Genomic DNA, 20,038 nt, shown 5'->3' on the forward strand with positions numbered 1-20,038 from the left:
ACACTGCTGTCCGTCCCTCAATTTTCCCACGCTACATTAATGGCTGCTTTGGTGCTGATTCCTGCACCTGTGCTGAACTCAATTTTGCCTCCATCGTTCACCCTACCCTCAAATATACCTGGTCCATTTCCATCCCCTTTCTTGATCTCTCTGCTTTGGAGACAGCTTACGTACTGATGTCTATTATAAACCCACTGACTCTCACAGCAACCTTGACTATACCTGTTCCCAACCTGTCACTTGTAAAATCGCCATCCCCTTCACTTAATTCCTCCGTCTCAGCCACATCTGCTCTCAGGATGAGGCTTTTCATTCCACAACAAAGGAGATGTCTTCTTTCTTCAAAGTAAGGAGTTTCCCTTCCTCTACCATCAGTGCTGCCCTTAGCAGCATCTCATCCATTTCATGCATGTCTACATTCACTCCATCCTTCCACCACCCCACCAGGGAAAGAGTTCCTCTTGTTCTCACCTTCCACCCCACTAGCCTCCGCATCCAGCACATAATTCTCCATAATTTCTGCCAACTCCAACAGGATCCCACTACCAAGCACATCTTTCCCTTCTCCCCCTCCCCACCCCCAACTTTCTGCTTTCCACAGAGATTACTCCCTGCGCGACTCCCTTGTCCATTCATCCCTCCCTACTGATCTCCCTCCTGGCACTTATCCTTGCATACACCTCCTCTCTCACTACCATTCAGGGCCCTAGAAAGTCTTTCCAGGTGAGGCAACACTTTACCTGTGAGTCTGTTGGGCCATATACTGTATATGGTGCTCCTAGTGTGGCTTCCTATATATTGGTGAAACCTGACATAGATTGGGAGACTGCTTTGCCAAAGCTGACGTACCTCTACCGCTGAGATGAGACCACACTCAGGTTGGAGGAGCAACACCTTGTATTCCATCGGGTAGCTTCCAACCTGATGGCATGATCATCAATATCTTGAATTTCTGGCAATTGTTCCCCCCCCCCCCACCTTCCTCATTCCTTTTTCCCCTCTTTCACCTTATCTCCTTACCCACTCATAACCTCCCACTGGTGCTCCTTCCCTCTCTCCATGGTCTTCTATCCTCTCCTATCAGGTTCCCCTCCTGCAGCCTTTTATCTCTTTCACTTATCAGCTTCCTAGATCTTTACTTCACCCCTCTCCTGGTTTCACCTATCACATCGTACCTCTTCCTCCCCTCCACCTACCTTCTTACTCTGAGTTCTCATCTTTCTTTCCAGTCCTGATGAAGGGCCTCAGCCCAAAAAAATTGTTTACACTTTTCTATAAATGCTGCCTGGCCTGCTGCATTCCTCCAGCATTGTGTCAATTGCTTTGGATTTCCAGCATCTGCAGATTTTTCTCTTGCTAGTTCCAGGTCCGTTGTTATTTGTCAACTATATCAATGGTAATGTGGTTAACTAGATCAACAAATTTGTAGATGACACCATGATTGGGGTTGTAATAGTCTTACTCATTGTCTATCAGAGCTTACTGCAGAATCTGAACCAGCTGGAAAAACAGCAGATAGAATTTAATGTAGACGTGTGATGTGTTGCATTTCAGTAGGAACAAGCAGGGTAGGTATTACAGAGGAATGTAGGGTAATGAGAACTATGGTCAAACAAAGAGATCTGGGAATACAGGTCCATAATTCATTGAAAGTAGCATCACAGTTTGATAGGATTGTAAAGAAAGCTTTCAAAAATCAAAGTATTGAGTAAAGGCGATGGGATGCTGTGTTGAAGTTGTAGAAGGCATTGGTGAGGCCCAATCTGAAGTATTGTTTGCAGTTTTGGTCACCTACATACAGGAAAGATATGGATAAGATAGAATACAGAGAAAATTTACAAGGCGAGTTATAAGGAAAGATTGAATCTGTTAGAACTTTATTCCTTGGAAAGTAGAAGATTGAGAGATGTGATAGTGGTTTATAAAATTATGAAGGGTATAGATAGGGTAAGGGCAAGCCAGCTTTTTCCACTGATGTTGGGTGAAGCTACAACCAGAAGTCATGGGTTAAGGGTGAAAAGTTTAAGAGGAATATGAGGAGAAGTTTCTTCACTCAGAGGGGCTTGAGGGTGTGGAATGAGCTGCTAGTGCAAGTAGTGCATGCAAACTCCATTTAAATGTTTAAGAGAAATTTAGATAGGTACATGGATGACAGTGGTACAAAGGTCTGGGTGCAGGTCAATAGTACACAGCTCAATGTCTACGAATAGGCTGTTCATTTACCACACCAACAAATAATAGGAAATAAGATGCAAGTTTTTCAATTAGCATTCAACAATTTAATGCATACTCCTAAAGATTGTTATACTTCATTCAGAATGTTTTAGAGGCCTCTCCCCCACTAAGGATGATGCAAAAGAATTTGGACTTAACTAAAAGGATGTGAGTACCTTCAATAAAGGGTTATCATACAAGGATGGCTCAGGATAGAGGGGCACCCTTTCAAAGCAGAGATGTGGAGAAATTTCTTCAGTCAAAGGTGATGAATTTGTTGCCATATGCAGCTGTGGAGGTCAGGTCATTGTGTATTTAAGGTACAGATTGATAGGTTCTTGATTGGACATCGCATCAAAGGTTACAGGGAGAAGGCCAGGAACTGGGGTTGAGAAGATTAAACATTAAATGGCGGAGCAGACTCAATGGTCCAGATGGCCTAATTCTGCTCCTATATCTTATGGTCTAATATACTGACCATCAATATTCTCCAGTCATTAAAGGTGGGCAATAAATTCTACCCTTGCCGGCAAAGCCTTTTCATATGCCAAAATACAGATCAATTAATGCAAGATATTTAGTGTTAAAACTCAACTAAACAGATAACTCAGGTTTCTGGAAGAACAAATGTCCTGTATCTGTATCATTTAATAATGTTTTGGTAACTTTCCCATTTAGCTGTATTATCTCAATGTAATTTCTGCTTTTTCAAAAACTTGTGCATTGAAACCCAAATTGGTCATAATTTATTAGTTAAATTTTACATAAATACAAATCTTTCACAAATAGTCTATATGCTAAAATATCTTTAAAATGCAGATGTTTCCAGTGCATGTACAAGACATTTGATGAGTGTGATTATTAATTGCCAAGCTACATTTTTAATATGCAGTACAATATTTCCTAAAAGTTACCAACTTATGGTATGCAACTCAAGTCAGTTTATATCTCCATTGTGAAATGAACTATGATTGTAGCTTACATGCAAATCAAAGTATGCATTTGAAAAGGATTACCCCTGTGCAATGGTGGCATGAACCGGGACAAAATTGTGCAGCATCCTAGTAATTTACAAATCAGACCTTTTTTATTTCTCAATGGATTTACATTATTACAAGTTTTATATTCAAATCTTACAGGCCACTTAATTGAAAATTTGCATAATAAATTAATACAAAATACCACTCCAGTAGACATTAGTACAAAATTAAAATTATGAACTTTTAGATGGTGCCAAATCCATATTCTGATACAAGAAATTCAAATGTAATTAATGGAGCTTTGTCTCTCTTCCAACCCCCACCCCCCAGCAGTTATCTATACATACACTCTATACACACCAATTACATTTAGTTTGTTAACTATGCCAAACAGAACACTTCAAAAAGTGATGCAGAAGCATGCATACGATAGAAAATAGAAAATGGCATTGCAAGGTTTACAATTAGAATCCACATTTCAAAACCATAAACGTTTTCTTCAAGACCATTGTCAAACTGGGGGCGAGTTCCAAAGGCTGGAAGTATCCAGAACTTTAAACAAAAGAAAAGCAGAACTTAGAATGAGATAGATTATAAACTTTTCAACACAAGCCACATAATACAGTATATTTGGATTTATTCTGTATACGCCAATTAATAAACTTCCTCTCAAGTGTTTCAACACTGGACCGTATATTTCCATGAGAAACAGGATTGTTGACTACAACTTTAATTTCAGCATTTGGCTAATGTCTGCTGAAGTAATGTAACATTCAGTAAGATTCAAATATTTTTTAGTGAAGACTTTTTTTTTTTAAAAACAAAAAACTTAAAAATGCTTACTGAAATCATCCAAGTATTAATAGTTCATGGTTCAGATGGCCAAAATAGATTCTGATGAAAAGTCACTAACCAGAAGCGTTGAGAATTTCTTTCTTTCTGCCTTACCTGTTGACTATTTTCAAGAATTTCATATTTTAAATGAAAGCTAAAATTAAATCATTTCTGCAACCTTTAATCAAAATAAATTACTAATTAAGTGGAAAACATCACAATTTACGATGTCAAACCAAAGTAGGATTTGTACAGCAAATGTTTGGGCTCTGAGGAGTGTGGAATAGAGGGATCTAGGAATAAAGTACGTAGTTTGCTGAGAGCATCATCACCGGTAGACAGGGTGGTGTAGAATGCACAGTAGCTGTCATCAGTCAGGGCACTGAAGGCAGGAGTTGGGACATTGCGTTGCAGTAGCATAAGACTTCAGTGAGACTGCACTTGAAGAATAGTGCAGAGTTTTGATTGACCTGCTACAGAAAAGTCATCATTAAGTTGGAAAGAGTGCAGAGAAGATTTATCAGGATTCTACTCAGACTCGGGAGCCCAAATTGCAGGAGAGGCTGGGCAAACTGAGTTTTATTTCTTATAACATAGAAGACCAAGTAGCAATCTTTTGGGAGGTGTATGAAATCATGAACTGCAAAGATACTGTTAGAAGTCTTTTTCTCCAGTAAAGAGGAAGTTAAAAAATGTGTAGAGTTTAAATTGAGACACCAAAGATTTAAAGGCACTCAAGGGGCAACCTCTTCACAGAGCTTGATACACAAATGGAATGAGCTGCCAGAGAAAGTGGTGAGACAGGTACAATTATAGTATTTAAGGCATTTGGACAAGTTCATGGATAGGAAGGATAGAGAGATATGGCCCAAACAGGCAAATGGGACTACCTTGGTAGCTCCATGGATGAGTCAGGTTAAAAGTGGACTTTTCTCAGATCCACCAAATGGCATGCTATGGAGCAGTACCAATCTGAAATGACAAGGTCTTGCCTAGTGACCCTAGTGCCTGGGGTCATTCATATGATGCATCATCACCATATGGGTGGTCAGAACAAGACTCTACAAAAAAAAAAAATGGCAGTAAAGAAAATATGCAAATACTCAGATCAGTCAGCACCTTCAGAAAGATTTAACATTTCAGGGCAAGACTTGCTAAAATTGAAATGTTAACTCTCTCCAATTCCACAAATGTTACTCAAGATGCTGAGTGATTCCTGCAGTTTTGGAATTTATTTTATCTTTCCAGCATCTGCAACCTTACTTTCTGCAAAGAAAAACCCTGCTAAAGCCAAATGTCAAATTCAATAACTTATAAAAAATAATGCTGGAAAAGTATTTATAATGCTTATGGATGCTCCAAGCTCAAAGATAATGAAAAAAACAATTTTTTAAATTTTTCAACCAAGATATTCAAACTAATTAAGCTAATTCATTGAATTGCAAATCTTAACTGATCCAATTCAGTAAGCTGATTACCCCCAAAGGATTGAACTATTAAATGTCTAACTTCACCTGAAATTTGATAACTTTTCTTACCTCCTTTTCCCACTTCTGTAGCACTTTTCCCCCTGTGAAAATCTTTTTTTAAAAGGGCAATTTTTTTTTCCCCTAGTGAATGAAAGAATTGGTCCATTTCAAAGTTTAGTTTCTACCAGTTTTGAATTCACTTGAAAATGCTAGTCCTAAATACCTTAGATAAATGCTTTAGTGCTATATTTACTAATTGTTGTGGATGTGGAAATTTGGCTCAATGAGTCTATGGCTGCTCTCAAAGCAATCCCCCTCTCCCCATTTTCCAGGTTACAGCACAGTGAAGCAGATAGAGCTGCTGCCTCAACTCCACTGAGGCAGGTGCTGTCCGTCCTTTACATGACCAGGTAGATTTCTTCATGGCCCAGAGGTGTGCTAATTGACCATGATAAGTTATCCCTAGGATAGTGGATAACATGTAACATGAGGAAGTCATTGGACATACAAGGAATGTGGGGGAGGGGTGGTGCGAGGAGAGAGAAAATGGAACCAAAGGGCTAAATGGCCTCCTTTGTCTTGGGAAGAGATTTGAAGTAAATAACCTATTCCCTCCAATGTGCCCATCTGCTTCATCCCATGAGATGCCTCAGGCTTGTTCATGCCCCTTGCCTTGGAAGGCAGTGGTTGAAGGGTTGAATCAAAAACAAAGGCTGCCACTTCAAAATTGAATTAAGAGTTATTTTCTTTGGAATACAAATATCCTCTCTGCTGTCCTCCAGAATGATCCATGTACAGTTAAGAATCTCAGAGATACACAAACATACTGTCAAACTGATTTAGTAGGTGTCACCTTGTTGATGGGATAACCTGCTATGAGTAAAGTGGTTATGCATTTCCTGCTTCATATAAACACTGGTGACCACACTGCAGAGAATATACCACTGGCTTTAAGATGCTCCAGCATGATCTAAATAGGCCAAATACAAGTCCCAGACATTCTTTCTCGATAAAAAACAATTATAAAAGACTAAAGATTGCTTTTCAACTGGCTTGCACTGCATTTCTAAATCTTACCGAAATGTTGCACAGGAAGAGAAAGGCAGCAATATTCTTCAGCAAAAGGCTCTTTATGTCCGACATGCGTGTTTCGATGTCCCTTCGGGGCACAGAGGAGGCAGACTGCCAGCCACCATCTCCCCTGGCTGCATTGCCCCTGCTGTCAACACCATCGCCACCAGTTTGCTCCATGCAATTCCCGCAAGCTGAAATGGTGAAGATCCCTTGGCTCCTTTCCACTTGCTTCTCGTACTTGTCACTTTCACGATGAAGGGATTCGATTATAAACATATTCTGGAGGTATTTCTCAATGATTGTTAACAAAGAAAAGGGTAGATTCAACCACGTTTGACCTGGACGCCTTTCTGCTGCAATTCCTGCTACCACAGAGCACCAAGAAAGGAGCCAAGAGGCACAGGCTGTGCTGACCAGGAGGGAGCCATCCAGCTTCCTCGTAGGGTTAGTGGAGTTATCCACCAATCGCTTGTCTATTCTGTAAATCACTAGGCCACTTGTGGTTGCTGCAGACATTAAACTTAGCACTGTAATACTATACAAATAAAACATAGTCACAGCAGACTGGCGCAGAGGTTTGGAACGACCCACCTGTATGTTGTAGACAATTAGAATTCCTATGGTGGCTGCCAACACAATAGCTCCCAGAACTGGTCCTGGTAGTATTTTGTATTGTCTCTTAAAAAAAAGTTTGCGCGGTCTATGCTCCTCAATCTTCCGCCCAACATTCTTCCACATGACATAAAACATGGCGGATGCAAATACATGGTACTCAATGCTGAAGGGATACATGTAATAGAAACCTTTGTAGAAAACAGCACACGCATTGGTAGTACAGTTACACTCTGGTGCAGTCTTTTCTGAAATAAAAAGGATTATGCAAATTACTTTTGAACAATATTATGCGAATTACCAAGACTTGTACTTTTGAGAGAGACCTAAACCCACTCATACTTTTATTGCATACAATAGTCAGTGTGCAGTATAATCAAGGCACCATGATATTGACACTTGTACTCAACCCTGCTGTTAATTTGCCTTCCTCACTGCTAGCTGTCATGTTTATTTTCAGCAACTTGTACACAAAGGGCACCTACAGTAGGTCTCTTTGAACCTTCATCCCTTATCTTTTCAAATACTCAATATCCTATTATGTGCACCACAGTGGATAACTTTACTTTGCTCAATAACCCTGCTCGAAGCTTCTTTACATTTTTCTTCCGACTCAATCCCACCTGTTTTCCTTTCATAAACCCACACCAGCTCTGCTCAGCCCCACTTTAAGGCAGCTCTTTCTGGTGTCATTCACAGAATCTGTAGATACGTTTTGTCATCTCAACAGCAGGTAGACCACTTTGGATTCTGTTGGTGGACTCAGACTGAAAGGGGGGTGGGGGGCAGGGGAGAAGAGGTGATGGGGAATTTGTTGGTTGAGAGAACAAAGAGAAGGAGATTTGTGGATGAGAACAAGATTTCCAGATGGTATGTTGCTTCCTAGGTGCCAGGGTCTGGAACATCTCAGATTGACTCAACATTCTTAAGTGAGAAGACGAGCAGCCAGTGGCCATGGTCCATGTAGCTACCAATGGCATAGGTAAGCAGAATGAGGAGATTCTGCAAAGGGAGTTAGGTGCTAAGTGGAAAGACAGGGCCTCCAGGGTTGTGATCCCAGAATTATTACTCATGCCACACACTAGTCAGGCCAGAAATAGGAAGATCACACAAGATGGAGGATGTCAGAATTTTGGATTATTGGGCTCTCTTTCAGGGATGGTGGGACCTTTACAGAAAAGATTTGCACCTGAACTGAAAGGGGACCAATATCCTCGTGGAAGGTTTACTAGTGCTGTACAGGGGGTTGGAACCAGAGCTGCAGGGGATGGGAACCAGAGTACCAAAACACAGAGGAGAGGTTTCCAAGAGATATTGAAGCCCTGGTTAAGAAACAAGAAGGTGCCCAGCAGGTATAGCCAGGTAGGAACAAATGTGCTTAAAGGAGTACAAGAAATACAAGAGAACACAATGAAATCAAGAGGGCTGAAAGAAGGCATGAGGTTACCAGAGCAAATAAGGTGAAGGAGAATCCCAAGGGGCTCTACAGATACGTTAAGAGCAAAGGGGTTGCAAGGGACAAAATTGGACCTCTGGGGAATTAGAATGGCAATCTATGTGTGGAGCAAAAGAGTTGGGGGTGGGGGAGGGGGGAAGAATGCAAATGGATTTTTTGCATCTGTATTTATACAAAGTCTGTAGAAGTGAAGCAAAGCCATGGACACTCTCCAGATTAGAGGTGGTGTTTGCTGTCTTGAGGCAAATTAGGGCGGGCAAATCCTCAAGGCCTGACAAGGTGTTCCTTCAGTACCTGTGGGAAGTACAGGAATTGCAGGGGCCCTAGCAGAGGTATTTACATAACCTTCAGTGACAGAAAAGGTTAACATTGTTTTACTGATTAAGAAAGATCTGAAAAGAAACCAAGAAATGATAGGCCAGTGAGCCCGACATCAGAAGTGGGAAAGTTATTAGAAGGTTTTCTAAGGGACCAGATATGAATATTTGGATAGACAGGGACTGATTAGGGATAGTCAGCATGGCTCCAAGTGGTTGATCATGTCTAACTAATCTTAGAGTTTTTCCAAGGAAGTTACAGGAAAGTTGATGATGGCAAATCAGTGGATGTTATCTACATGGACTTTAGCAAAGCGTTTGACAAGGTCCTGCATGGGAGGTTGGTCAGGAACATTCAGTTACTTGGCCTTCAAGATGAGGTAACAAATTGGATTAGACACTGGGTCTGTGGGAGAAGCCAGAGAGTGGTAATAGATGGTTGCATCTCTGAATGGAGGCCTGAGGCCTGTGGCCTGCAACTGGTAGAGTACCACAGGGAGTGGTGCTGAGTCCATAGTTGTTTGTTATCTATAATCAATGATTGGACTGATAATCTAGTCAAATGGATCAGCAAATTTGCAGATGACACCAAGATTGGGGTTGTAGTGGACAGCAAGACGATCAGAGCTTGCAGAGGGATCTGAACCAGCCTGAAAAATGGCAGATGGAATTTAATGCAGACAAGTGTGAGGTGTTGCACTCTGACTGGACCAACCAGGATAGATCTTACACAGACAGTGGTAGGGCACTGCTGAGGAGTGTGGTAGAACAAAGAGATCTGAGAATACTGGCCCATAATTCATTGAAAGAGACTTCACAGGTAGATAGGATCGTAATGTTTTTGGCACATTGGCCTTCATAAATCAAAGAATTGAACACAGGAGTTGGGATGTTGTGTTGACATTTTATAAGATATTGGTAAGGCTTAATTTGTAGTATTGTATGAAGTTTTGGTCACCTACCTACAGATGCAAGGTTGTAAGAGTACAGAGAAAATTTACAAGGATGTTGCAGGGACTGGAGGACCTGAGTTATAGGGAAAGGTTAGGACTTTATTCCATGGAATGTAGAAGATTAAGGGGAGATTTGATAGTGGCATTCAAAATTACAAGGATATAGATAGCGTAAATGAACTTACAAGCTTCAGTGGCTGAGAGAGGTAGGCTGCGTATACAACAACTGTTGCCCGGGTGCGTCACCAGTCGCAGCTTTATTGGGGAGTGGCAAAGAGAAAGCCACTGTTGAAGAAAACTCACATGAAATCTCAGCTAGAGTTTACCAGAAGGCATGTAGGAGACTCTGAAGTCAGCTAGGTGGTTCTACAGTCTGATTAAACCAAAATTGAGCTTATTGGCCAGACTAAATGTTATGTTTGGTGTAAGCCAAACACCACACAGCAAAAACACACCAACCCCACCATGAAGAATGGTGGTAGCTGCCATATGGCAGGGGATGGGAACCAGTATGATAGAGCTGAGGATGAATCAGCAGGGTGTAACATGAACACAAGGAAGGACAAGCCAATGATTGGGTACAAATGCAGACAGAGCAAAGAGTTAAATTGTATTGCAGAGGCAAAATTCAAAAGGGTGAAGAATGCAGGACTGAAGGTGGCCTTCTCTGAATCATTGCTGAAGGATAGTTGTAGTTGGGAGTCGAATTTCCAAGATTACATGTTTTATCAGAGGGATGGGAAGGTAGGCAGAGGGGGTGGTGTGGCCCTACTAGTAAAGAATGGCATCAAATCAGTAGAAAGGTGTGACATAGAATTGGAAGGTGTTAAAAACGACAAGGGTAAAAGGATGTTGATGGCAGTTATAGACAGGCCTCTCAACAGTGGCTGAGAGGTGGACCACAGGTTACAACAGGAAATAGAAAAGTTGAGTCAAAAAGGCAATGTTATGGTAGTCATGGGAGATTTTAGCATGCAGGTCGATTGGGAAAATCAGGTTGGTCATCTATCTCAAGAGAGTGAGTTTGTTGAATACCTACGAGATAGCTTTTTTTTTAAAAAAAAGAGCTGTTTGTCATTGAGCCTAGTTGGGGATCAGCTATACGGGATTGGGTGTTATGTAATGAACCGGTGACCTTAAGGTAAAGAACCCTTAGGAAACAGTGATCACAATATTATTGTGTTCAACTTGAAATTTGATAGGGAGAAAGTCTTACGTAGCAGTATTTAAGTGGAGGAAGGGAAATTTCAATGGTATGACCAAAGTAAATTGGAAGGAGCTGCTGGCAGGGTTGTCAGCAGAGCACCAATGGCGTGTGTTTCTGGGAAAAATGAGGAAGGGGCAGGACACAAGTATTCCAAAAATGAAGAAATACTCAAATGGTAAAATAGTAGAACCATGACTGACGAGGAAAGTCAAAGCTATTGTAAAAGCAAAAGAAAGGGCACAAAACACAGCAAAAACTAGTGAGGAGAGAGGATTGGCAAGTTGTTAAAAACCCCCAGAGAGCAACTAAAAATATTAGAAGGGAAAAGATGAAATATGAAAGCAAGCTAGCAAATAATATCAATGTGGATAGTAAAAGCTTTTCCCACATATATTAAAAATAAAAGAAATGAGAGTGGATATAGGACTGCTAGAAAATGAGGCAGGAGAAATAATAATGGGAACAAGGAGATGGCTGAACTAAATGAGTATTTTGCGTCAGTCTTCACAGTGGAAGACACTAGCAGTATGTCTGATGTTGTAGTGTGTGAAGGAGGAGAATAGGTGCAGTTACTGTTAGAAGAGAGGTGGTGCTCAAAAAGCTGAAACGCTGAAGGGTACACAAGTCACCCAGACCAGAGGAACTGCACCCTCGAGTTCTGAAAGAGACTGTTGGAGAATATGGTGGAATTAGAAATTATCTTTCAAAAAAATCATTGGACTCTGGCATAGTACCAGAGGACTGGAAAATTGCAAATGTCACTCCACTCTAAGAAAGGAGGAAAGCAGCAGAAAGGAAATTATAGACCAGTTAGCCTGACTTCAGTGGTTGGGAAGATGTTAGAGTCAATTGTTAAGGATGAGGTGATGGAGTATTTGGTGACACAGGACAAGATAGTACAAAATCAGCATGGGTTCCTTCAGGAAAAATCCTGCCTGGCGAACCTCTTGGAATTCTTTGAGGAGATTACAAGTAGGATAGATAAAGGGGATGCAGTGGATGTTGTAAATTTGGACTTTCAGAAGGCCTTTGAAAAAGTGCCACACATGAAGCTGCTTGCCAAGTTAAGAGCCCATGGTATTACAGGAAAGTTACTAACATGTTTAGGGCATTGGCTGATTGGTAGGAGGCAGTGAGTGGGAATAAAAGGATCTTTTCCTGGTTGGCTGCCAGTGAGTAGTGGTGTTCCGCAGGGGTCAGTGTTGGGACCACTTCTTTTTATGCTGTATATAAATGATTGTGTGGGCATGTGGCCAAGTGGTTAAGGCATTCGGCTAGTGATCTGAGGGTTGTGAGTTCAAGTCCCAGCCAAGGCAGCGTGTTGTGTCCTTGAGCAAGGCACTTAACCACACAGTGCTCTGCGATGACACTGTGGTGCAATTACAGATTGGTCTGTATGACATTGTGGACCTTACTGAGTCATGGCTGAAAGGTGGTCACAGTTGGGAGCTTACCATCAGAGCATATACTTTGTATTAAAAGAACAGGCAAGAAGGCATAGATGGCAGTGTGGCTCTGTTGGCAAAAGATGGAATTACATCTTTAGAAAGATAGGGTCAGAGGATGTCAAATCTTTGTGGAGTAAGAAACTGCAAGGGTTTAAAAAAAAACTTATGGGATTCATACATAGGCCTCCAAACAGTAGCTGAGATGGGGTTGAGATTGCAAAGGGAGCTGGATAAAGCTGTAATATGGGTATAAAGGTACAATTGTAATGGGGGACTTCAATATGTAAGGGGATTGAGAAAACCAGGTTGGTGTCAGATTGCAAGAGAGATTTTGCTGAATGCCTGAGATGGCTTTTTAAAGTAGCTTGTGCTTGAGCCTACTCGAGGAAAGGCCATCTTAGATTGGGTGTTGTGTAATAACCCAGATCTTATTAGGGAGCTTAATGTAAAAGAACCCTTAGGAGACAGTGATCATAACATGTAAATTCATATTTGAACAACAACTTCTGTGGTACATATCTGTCTGGCACCTTGAAAGGAGAAGCACAAGTCACATACATCAGTATTGCAACGGAATAAAGGGAATTAGAGGTATGAGAGCAGAGCTTGCCCAGGAGGACTGGAGGGGGACACCAGAGAAGAGATGGCTGAAGTTTATGGGAATAGTTCACAAGGCACCGGATAGACATGTCCCACTGAAGTTGTTCTCAAATAGGAGAGCCAGGCAACCATGACTGACAAGGGAAATTAAGGACTGCATAAAACCAAAGAAAGAGCACATAAGGTAGCAAAAGTGAGTAGGAATTTGGATGTTTGGAAGACCTTTAAAATCCAACAACAACTAAAAAAAGCTACAAGAGAACAGATGAAATCAGGGCAAACTAGTCAATAACCTAATGCAGGATACGAAAGTTTTTTCAGTTATATAAAGAGTAAAAAGGGAGGTGAGAATTCATATTGGACCACTGGAAAATGATACTGGTGAGGTAGTAATGGGGGACAAAGAAATGGCAGATGAACTGAATGGGTTCTTTGCATCAAACTTCACTGTAGAGGACACTAGCAGTGTACCAGAGGTCTGTTAGCAGGGGTGAGTGCCACTGCTGTTACAAAGGAAAAAAGTGCTAGGCAAACTGAAAGATCTTAAGATGGATAAGTCACCTAGACCAAATGGACTACATCCCAGAGTCCTGAGAGGAGTTGCTGAAGAGATAACGGATGCATCGATCAAGCTCTTTCAAGAATCATTTGATTCTTGATTGGTCCCAGAGGACTGGAAGATTGCAGATGTCACTCCACTTTTTAAGGGAAAGAAAGGAAATTTTTGGCCTGTTAGCCTAACCTCAGTGGTTGGGAAAGTATTAGAGTTTATTATCAAGGATGAGGTTTCGGGGTACTTCCAGACTAATGATAAAATAAGTCAAAGTTGGCATGGTTTCTGTAGAGAGAGATCTTGCCTGACAAATCTGTTAGAGTTCTTCGAAGAAGTAACATGCAGGGCAGACAAAGGAGAGGCAGTGGGTGTCATTTACTTGGATTTTCAGAAGGCATTTGATAAGGTGCCTCACATGAGGCTGCTTAACAAGATAAAGTCCTATGGTGTTACAAGAAATGTACTGGCATGGATAGAGGAATAGCTGACAGGCAGAAGGCAGCAAATGGGAATAAAGGGGCCTTTTCTGGTTGGCTGCCAGTGACTAGTGGTGTTCCTCAGGGGGTCAGTATTGGGGCTGCTACTTTTCACATTGTTTGTCAATGATTTAGATAATGGAATTGATTAGTTTGTGGCAAAGTTTGCAGATGATACGAAGATAGGTGGAGGAATTGGTAGTGCTGAGGAAGCAATGCAATTACAGCAGGACTTAGACAAATTGAAAGTATGGGCAAAAAAAGTGGCAAATGGAATAGTGTTGGGAAATGTATGATAATTCATTTTGGTAAAAGAAACAACAGTGTGGACCATTATCTAAATGGGGAGAAGGGTGAAACATCAAAGGTGTAGAGGGACTTAGGAGTCCTCATGCAAGACTCCCAGGAGGCTAATTTACAGGTTGAGTCTGTCATAAAGGCAGCAAATGCAATGTTGGCATTTATTTCAAGGGGAATAGAATATAAAAGCAAAGAGATAATGCTGAGGCTTTATAAGACACTAGTCAGGTCACACTTGGAGTATTATCAACAGTTTTGGGCCCCATATCTCAGAAAGGAGAGCCCAGAGGAGGTTCATGAGGATGATTCTGGGAATGAAGGGGTTAACATATGAAGAGCATTTATCAGCCTTGGGCCTGTACTCACTGGAATTTAGAAGAAAGCAGGGCAATCTCATTGAAACCTACTGAATGTTGAAAGGACTAGACAGGATTGATGTGGAGAGGATGTTCCCCATGGTTAGGGTATCCAGAATTAGAGGGCACAGCCTCAAAATTGGGGGTGACCTTTTAGATCAGAGGCAAGGAGGAATTTTTAAAAATTTTATTTATTTATTTATTTTTAAAAGCCAGAGAGTAGTGAATCTGTGGAATGCTCTGCCACAGGCTGCAGTGGAGGCCAAGTCCATGAGTATATTTAAAGCAGAAGTTGATAGTTTCCTGATTGGTCAGGTCAAAGGATATGGCAAAAAGGTGGTTGTATGGGGTGGAGTAGGATCCAGGATCGGCCATGATGGAATGCCAGAGCAGACTCGATGGGCTGAATGGCCCAATTTTGCCTGTCTTATGATCTTTTGCTGTGGGGATGCTTCACTGCAGCAGACTCTGGAAGACTTGTGAAGGTAGAGGGCAAAATTCATGTAGAAAAATGTAGGGAAATCCTAATGCTGTCTGCAAGAGAACTGTGACTTGCACACAGCCAAAGCTACACAGGAATAGCTTAAAAACAAAGTTAATGTCCTGGAGTGGCCAAGTCAAAGTCAGAGTCCGACCCAAATCCAATTGAGAATTTGTGGCTGGACTTGAAAAGGGCCGTTCCTTCATGATCCTCATGCAATCTGACAGAGCTTGAGCAGTTTTGTAAAGAAGAATGGGGGAAAAAAAATGCAGTGTCCAGATGTGCAAAGCTGATAGACACCTATCCACAGAGACTCAAGGCTGTAATTGCAAACATGCATCTACCAAATACTGACTTGGAGGGGGTGAATACTTGCGCAATCAATTATTGTGTTTTATATTTGTGATTAATTCAGATCACTTTGTCAAGATCTGTTTTCACTTTGACAGAAAAGTGTCTTTTTTCTGTTGATTAGCATCAAAAAAGCCAAATTAAATCCACTGTGATTCAATGTTGTAAAACTATAAAGCATGAAAACTCCAAGGAGGGGTTGAATACTTTTTATAGGCATTGTAACGTTGAGGCTTTATAAAGTACTGATGAGGCCTCACTAGGAGTACAGTGAGCAGTTTTGGGCCCTCAATCTTAGAAAGGATGTGCTGAGATGGCCCAATTCTGGTCCTATATGGTTAATACTGTAGCTAATGAGAGCATTCAGTCATGAGGATAAACAGGAGAATAGTAAAAGGGTAGGAAAAAAACAATTGGCTTAAACTGTTTCTTTCAATGCAATGGGTAACAGATATGGCAGATGAACATAATGTGCATTGGGTCTGAGGACTGGGATACTGCAGCCATAACAGACACATGGCTGAGGGAAGAGCATGAAAATAGCTCAGTGTTCCGGGACACAAGTGCTGCAGGTGTGACAGATGTAAGTGAAAAGAGGGAAGATTTGTCTTCTTGATGAAAGATGTAACAGACCTTGGAGAGGATACTCTTGTGCGGAATCATCCCCAGAAGGCATACGAGTCAAACTTAGAAATAGGAAGAGATTGTATTATAGCTCTCACCCCCCCCCCCCCCCCGCAAAATAGTCACCAGAATTGGAAGAACGGATACACTGAGACAGTGGAACAAGTTGTAAACAGAACTGGGTAGTTGTAGTAGTGGAATATTTTAGCTCCCCTAATTCTGGCTGGGCTATACACACTGTGAAAGGCTTGGATGGAGTGGAATTTGTGAAGTGTCCAAAAGAGCTTCCGTTAACAATAGAGGGGTACATCGGACACTACAGTACAGGTCCTTTGGCCACAATGTTGCACTGACCTATTACCCTACTCTAAGATCATTCTAACTCTTCCCTTCTAATAATCCTCCATGTTCCTATTACCCATGTGCTCAGGAGTTTCTTAAATTCCCCTAATATATCTGGCTCCACCTCAGTTCCAAGCACCCATCATTTAGAGAAATTACACTCAACTTCACCCCTACACTTTCTTCCAACAACCTTAAAGTTAAGCCCCCCCACCCCTATTAGCTATTTACACCCTAGGAAAAAAAATCTCTGGCTGTCTACTTTATCCATGTTTCGCATCTTGTGCATCTCTATTTGTCACCCCTCATCCTCCTACACTCCAAAGAGATCAGCCCCAGCTTGATCAACCGACATCTTCATAAGACATGACATCTATCCACAAGATATAGGAGTAGATTAGGCCATTTGACGCATCGAGTATGCGCCACCATTTCATCCTGGCTGATCCAGTTTTCCTCTCAGCCCCAATAGCCTGCCTTTTCCCCGTATCCCTTCATGCCCTGACCAATCAAGAATCTATCAAATTCTGCCTTAAATATACATAAACACTTGGTCTCCACAGCTACCCATAGCAAAGAATTCCCCAGATTCACCAGTGGTCAAAGAAATTCCTCCTCACCCCCATTCTAAAACGACATCCCTCTATTCTAAGGCCATCTCCTCTGCTCTTTGACTTCCCACAATGAGAAACATCTTCTCCACATCCACTCCAATCAAGTCCTTCCACCATTTGATAGGTTTCAATGAGGTCACCCCTCATTCTTTTTGAATTCTAGTGAATACAGGCCCAGAACCATCAAATGTTCTTCATATATGGTATATATAATTATCTGGACAGACAGGGTCTGATTGGGAACAGTCAACATGGATTTGTGCGTGGAAGGTCATGTTTGACAAATCTTATTGAATTTTTTGATGAGGTTACTAAGAAAGTTGACGAGGGTAAAGTGGTGGATGTTGTCTATATGGACTTCAGTAAGGCCTTTGACAAGGTTCCACATGGAAGGTTAGTTAGGAAGGCTCAATCGTTAGGCATTAATATCGAAGTAGTAAAATGGATTCAGCAGTGGCTGGATGGGAGACGCCAGAGAGTAGTGGTGGATAACTGTGTGTCAGATTGGAGCACGGTGTGTAGCGGTGTGCCTCAGGGATCTGTACTGAGTCCAATGTTGTTTGTCATATATATTAATGTCCTGGATGATGGGGTGGTAAATTGGATTAGTAAGTATGCAGATGATACTAAGATAGGTGGCATTGTGGATAATGAAGTAGGTTTTCAAAGCTTGCAGAGAGATTTAGGCCAGTTAGAAGAGTGGGCTGAAAGATGGCAGATGGAGTTTAATGCTGAAAAATGTGAGGTGCTACATTTTGGTAGGACTAATCAAAATAGGACATATATGGTAAATGGTAGGGCATTGAAGAATGCTGTAGAACAGAGGGATCCAGGAATAATGGTGCATAGTTCCCTGAAGGTAGAATCTCATGTGGATAGGGTGGTGAAGAAAGCTTTTGGTATGCTGGCCTTTATTAATCAGAGCATTGAATATAGGAGTTGGGATGTAATGTTGAAATTGTATAAGGCATTGTTAAGGCTAAATTTGAAGTATTGTGTACAGTTCTGGTCACTGAATTATAGGAAAGATGTCAATAAAATTGAGAGAGTACAGAGGAAGTTTACTAAAATGTTGCCTGGGTTTCATAGAAACATAGAAAATAGGTGCAGGAGTAGGCCATTCGGCCCTTCGAGCCTGCACCGCCATTTATTATGATCATGGCTGATCATCCAACTCAGAACCCCGCCCCAGCCTTCCCTCCATACCCCCTGACCCCCGTAGCCACAAGGGCCATATCTAACTCCCTCTTAAATATAACCAATGAACTGGCCTCAACTGTTTCCTGTGGCAGAGAATTCCACAGATTCACCACTCTATGTGTGAAGAAGTTTTTCCTAATCTCGGTCCTAAAAGGCTTCCCCTCTATCCTCAAACTGTGACCCCTCGTTCTGGACTTCCCCAACATCGAGAACAATTTTCCTGCATCTAGCCTGTCCAATCCCTTTACGATCTTATACGTTTCAATCAGATCCCCCCTCAATCTTCTAAATACCAACGAGTACAAGCCCAGTTCATCCAGTCTTTCTTCATATGAAAGTCCTGCCATCCCAGGAATCAATCTGGTGAACCTTCTTTGTACTCCCTCTATGGCAAGGATGTCTTTCCTCAGATTAGGGGACCAAAACTGCACACAATACTCCAGGTGTGGTCTCACCAAGGCCTTGTACAACTGTAGTACCTCCCTGCTCCTGTACTCGAATCCTCTCGCTATAAATGCCAGCATACCATTCACCTTTTTCACCGCCTGCTGTACCTGCATGCCCACTTTCAATGACTGGTGTATAATGACACCCAGGTCTCATTGCACCTCCCCTTTTCCGAATCGGCCACCATTCAGATAATAATCTGTTTTCCTATTTTTGCCACCAAAGTGGATAACTTAACATTTATCCACATTAAATTGCATCTGCCATGAATTTGCCCACTCACCCAACCTGTCCAAGTCACCCTGCATCCTCTTAGCATCCTCCTCACAGCTAACACTGCCACCCAGCTTCGTGTCATCCGCAAACTTGGAGATGCTGCATTTAATTCCCTCATCCAAGTCATTAATATATATTGTAAACAACTGGGGTCCCAGCACTGAGCCTTGCGGTACCCCACTAATCACCGCCTGCCATTCTGAAAAGGTCCCATTTATTCCCACTCTTTGCTTCCTGTCTGCTAACCAACTCTCCACCCACACCAATACCTTACCCCCAATACCGTGTGCTTTAAGTTTGCACACTAATCTCCTGTGTGGGACCTTGTCAAAAGCCTTTTGAAAATCCAAATATACCACATCCACTGGTTCTCCCCTATCCACTCTACTAGTTACATCCTCAAAAAATTCTATGAGATTCGTCAGACATGATTTTCCTTTCACAAATCCATGCTGACTTTGTCCAATCATTTCACCGCTTTCCAAATGTGCTGTTATCACATCCTTGATAACTGACTCCAGCAGTTTCCCCACCACCGACGTTAGGCTAACTGGTCTATAATTCCCCAGTTTCTCTCTCCCTCCTTTTTTAAAAAGTGGAGTTACATTAGCCACCCTCCAATCCTCAGGAACTCGTCCAGAATCTACGAGTTTTGAAAAATTATCACTAATGCATCCACTATTTCTTGGGCTACTTCCTTAAGCACCCTGGGATGCAGACCATCTGGCCCTGGGGATTTATCTGCCTTCAATCCCTTCAATTTACCTAACACCACTTCCCTTCATCTCCTAAGTTGCAGAGAATGGTTGAACAAGTTAGGTCTTTATTCTTTGGAGCGTAGAAGGTTGAGGGGG

The 20,038-nt window shown here is 41.8% G+C and overlaps 1 protein-coding gene across 2 annotated transcripts in view; it reads right to left on the minus strand.

The window, feature by feature from the left end:
- Positions 1 to 2,930: 2,930 nt before the first annotated feature.
- otop1 (otopetrin 1) overlaps positions 2,931 to 20,038 on the minus strand; it is a 33,295-nt gene continuing 16,187 nt past the window's right edge. For both annotated transcript variants that reach the window (XM_072255887.1, XM_072255888.1), the window contains 2 exons: positions 6,575 to 7,431; positions 2,931 to 3,746 (listed from right to left, as the gene is read on the minus strand). In XM_072255887.1, coding sequence (XP_072111988.1) covers positions 3,576 to 3,746; positions 6,575 to 7,431 — 1,028 coding nt within the window. In that variant the 3' untranslated portion in view covers positions 2,931 to 3,575. The remainder of the gene's footprint in view (positions 3,747 to 6,574; positions 7,432 to 20,038) is intronic.

The sequence above is a fragment of the Mobula birostris genome, chromosome 4 (genome assembly GCF_030028105.1).
Source record: "Mobula birostris isolate sMobBir1 chromosome 4, sMobBir1.hap1, whole genome shotgun sequence".
NCBI lineage: Eukaryota > Metazoa > Chordata > Chondrichthyes > Myliobatiformes > Myliobatidae > Mobula > Mobula birostris.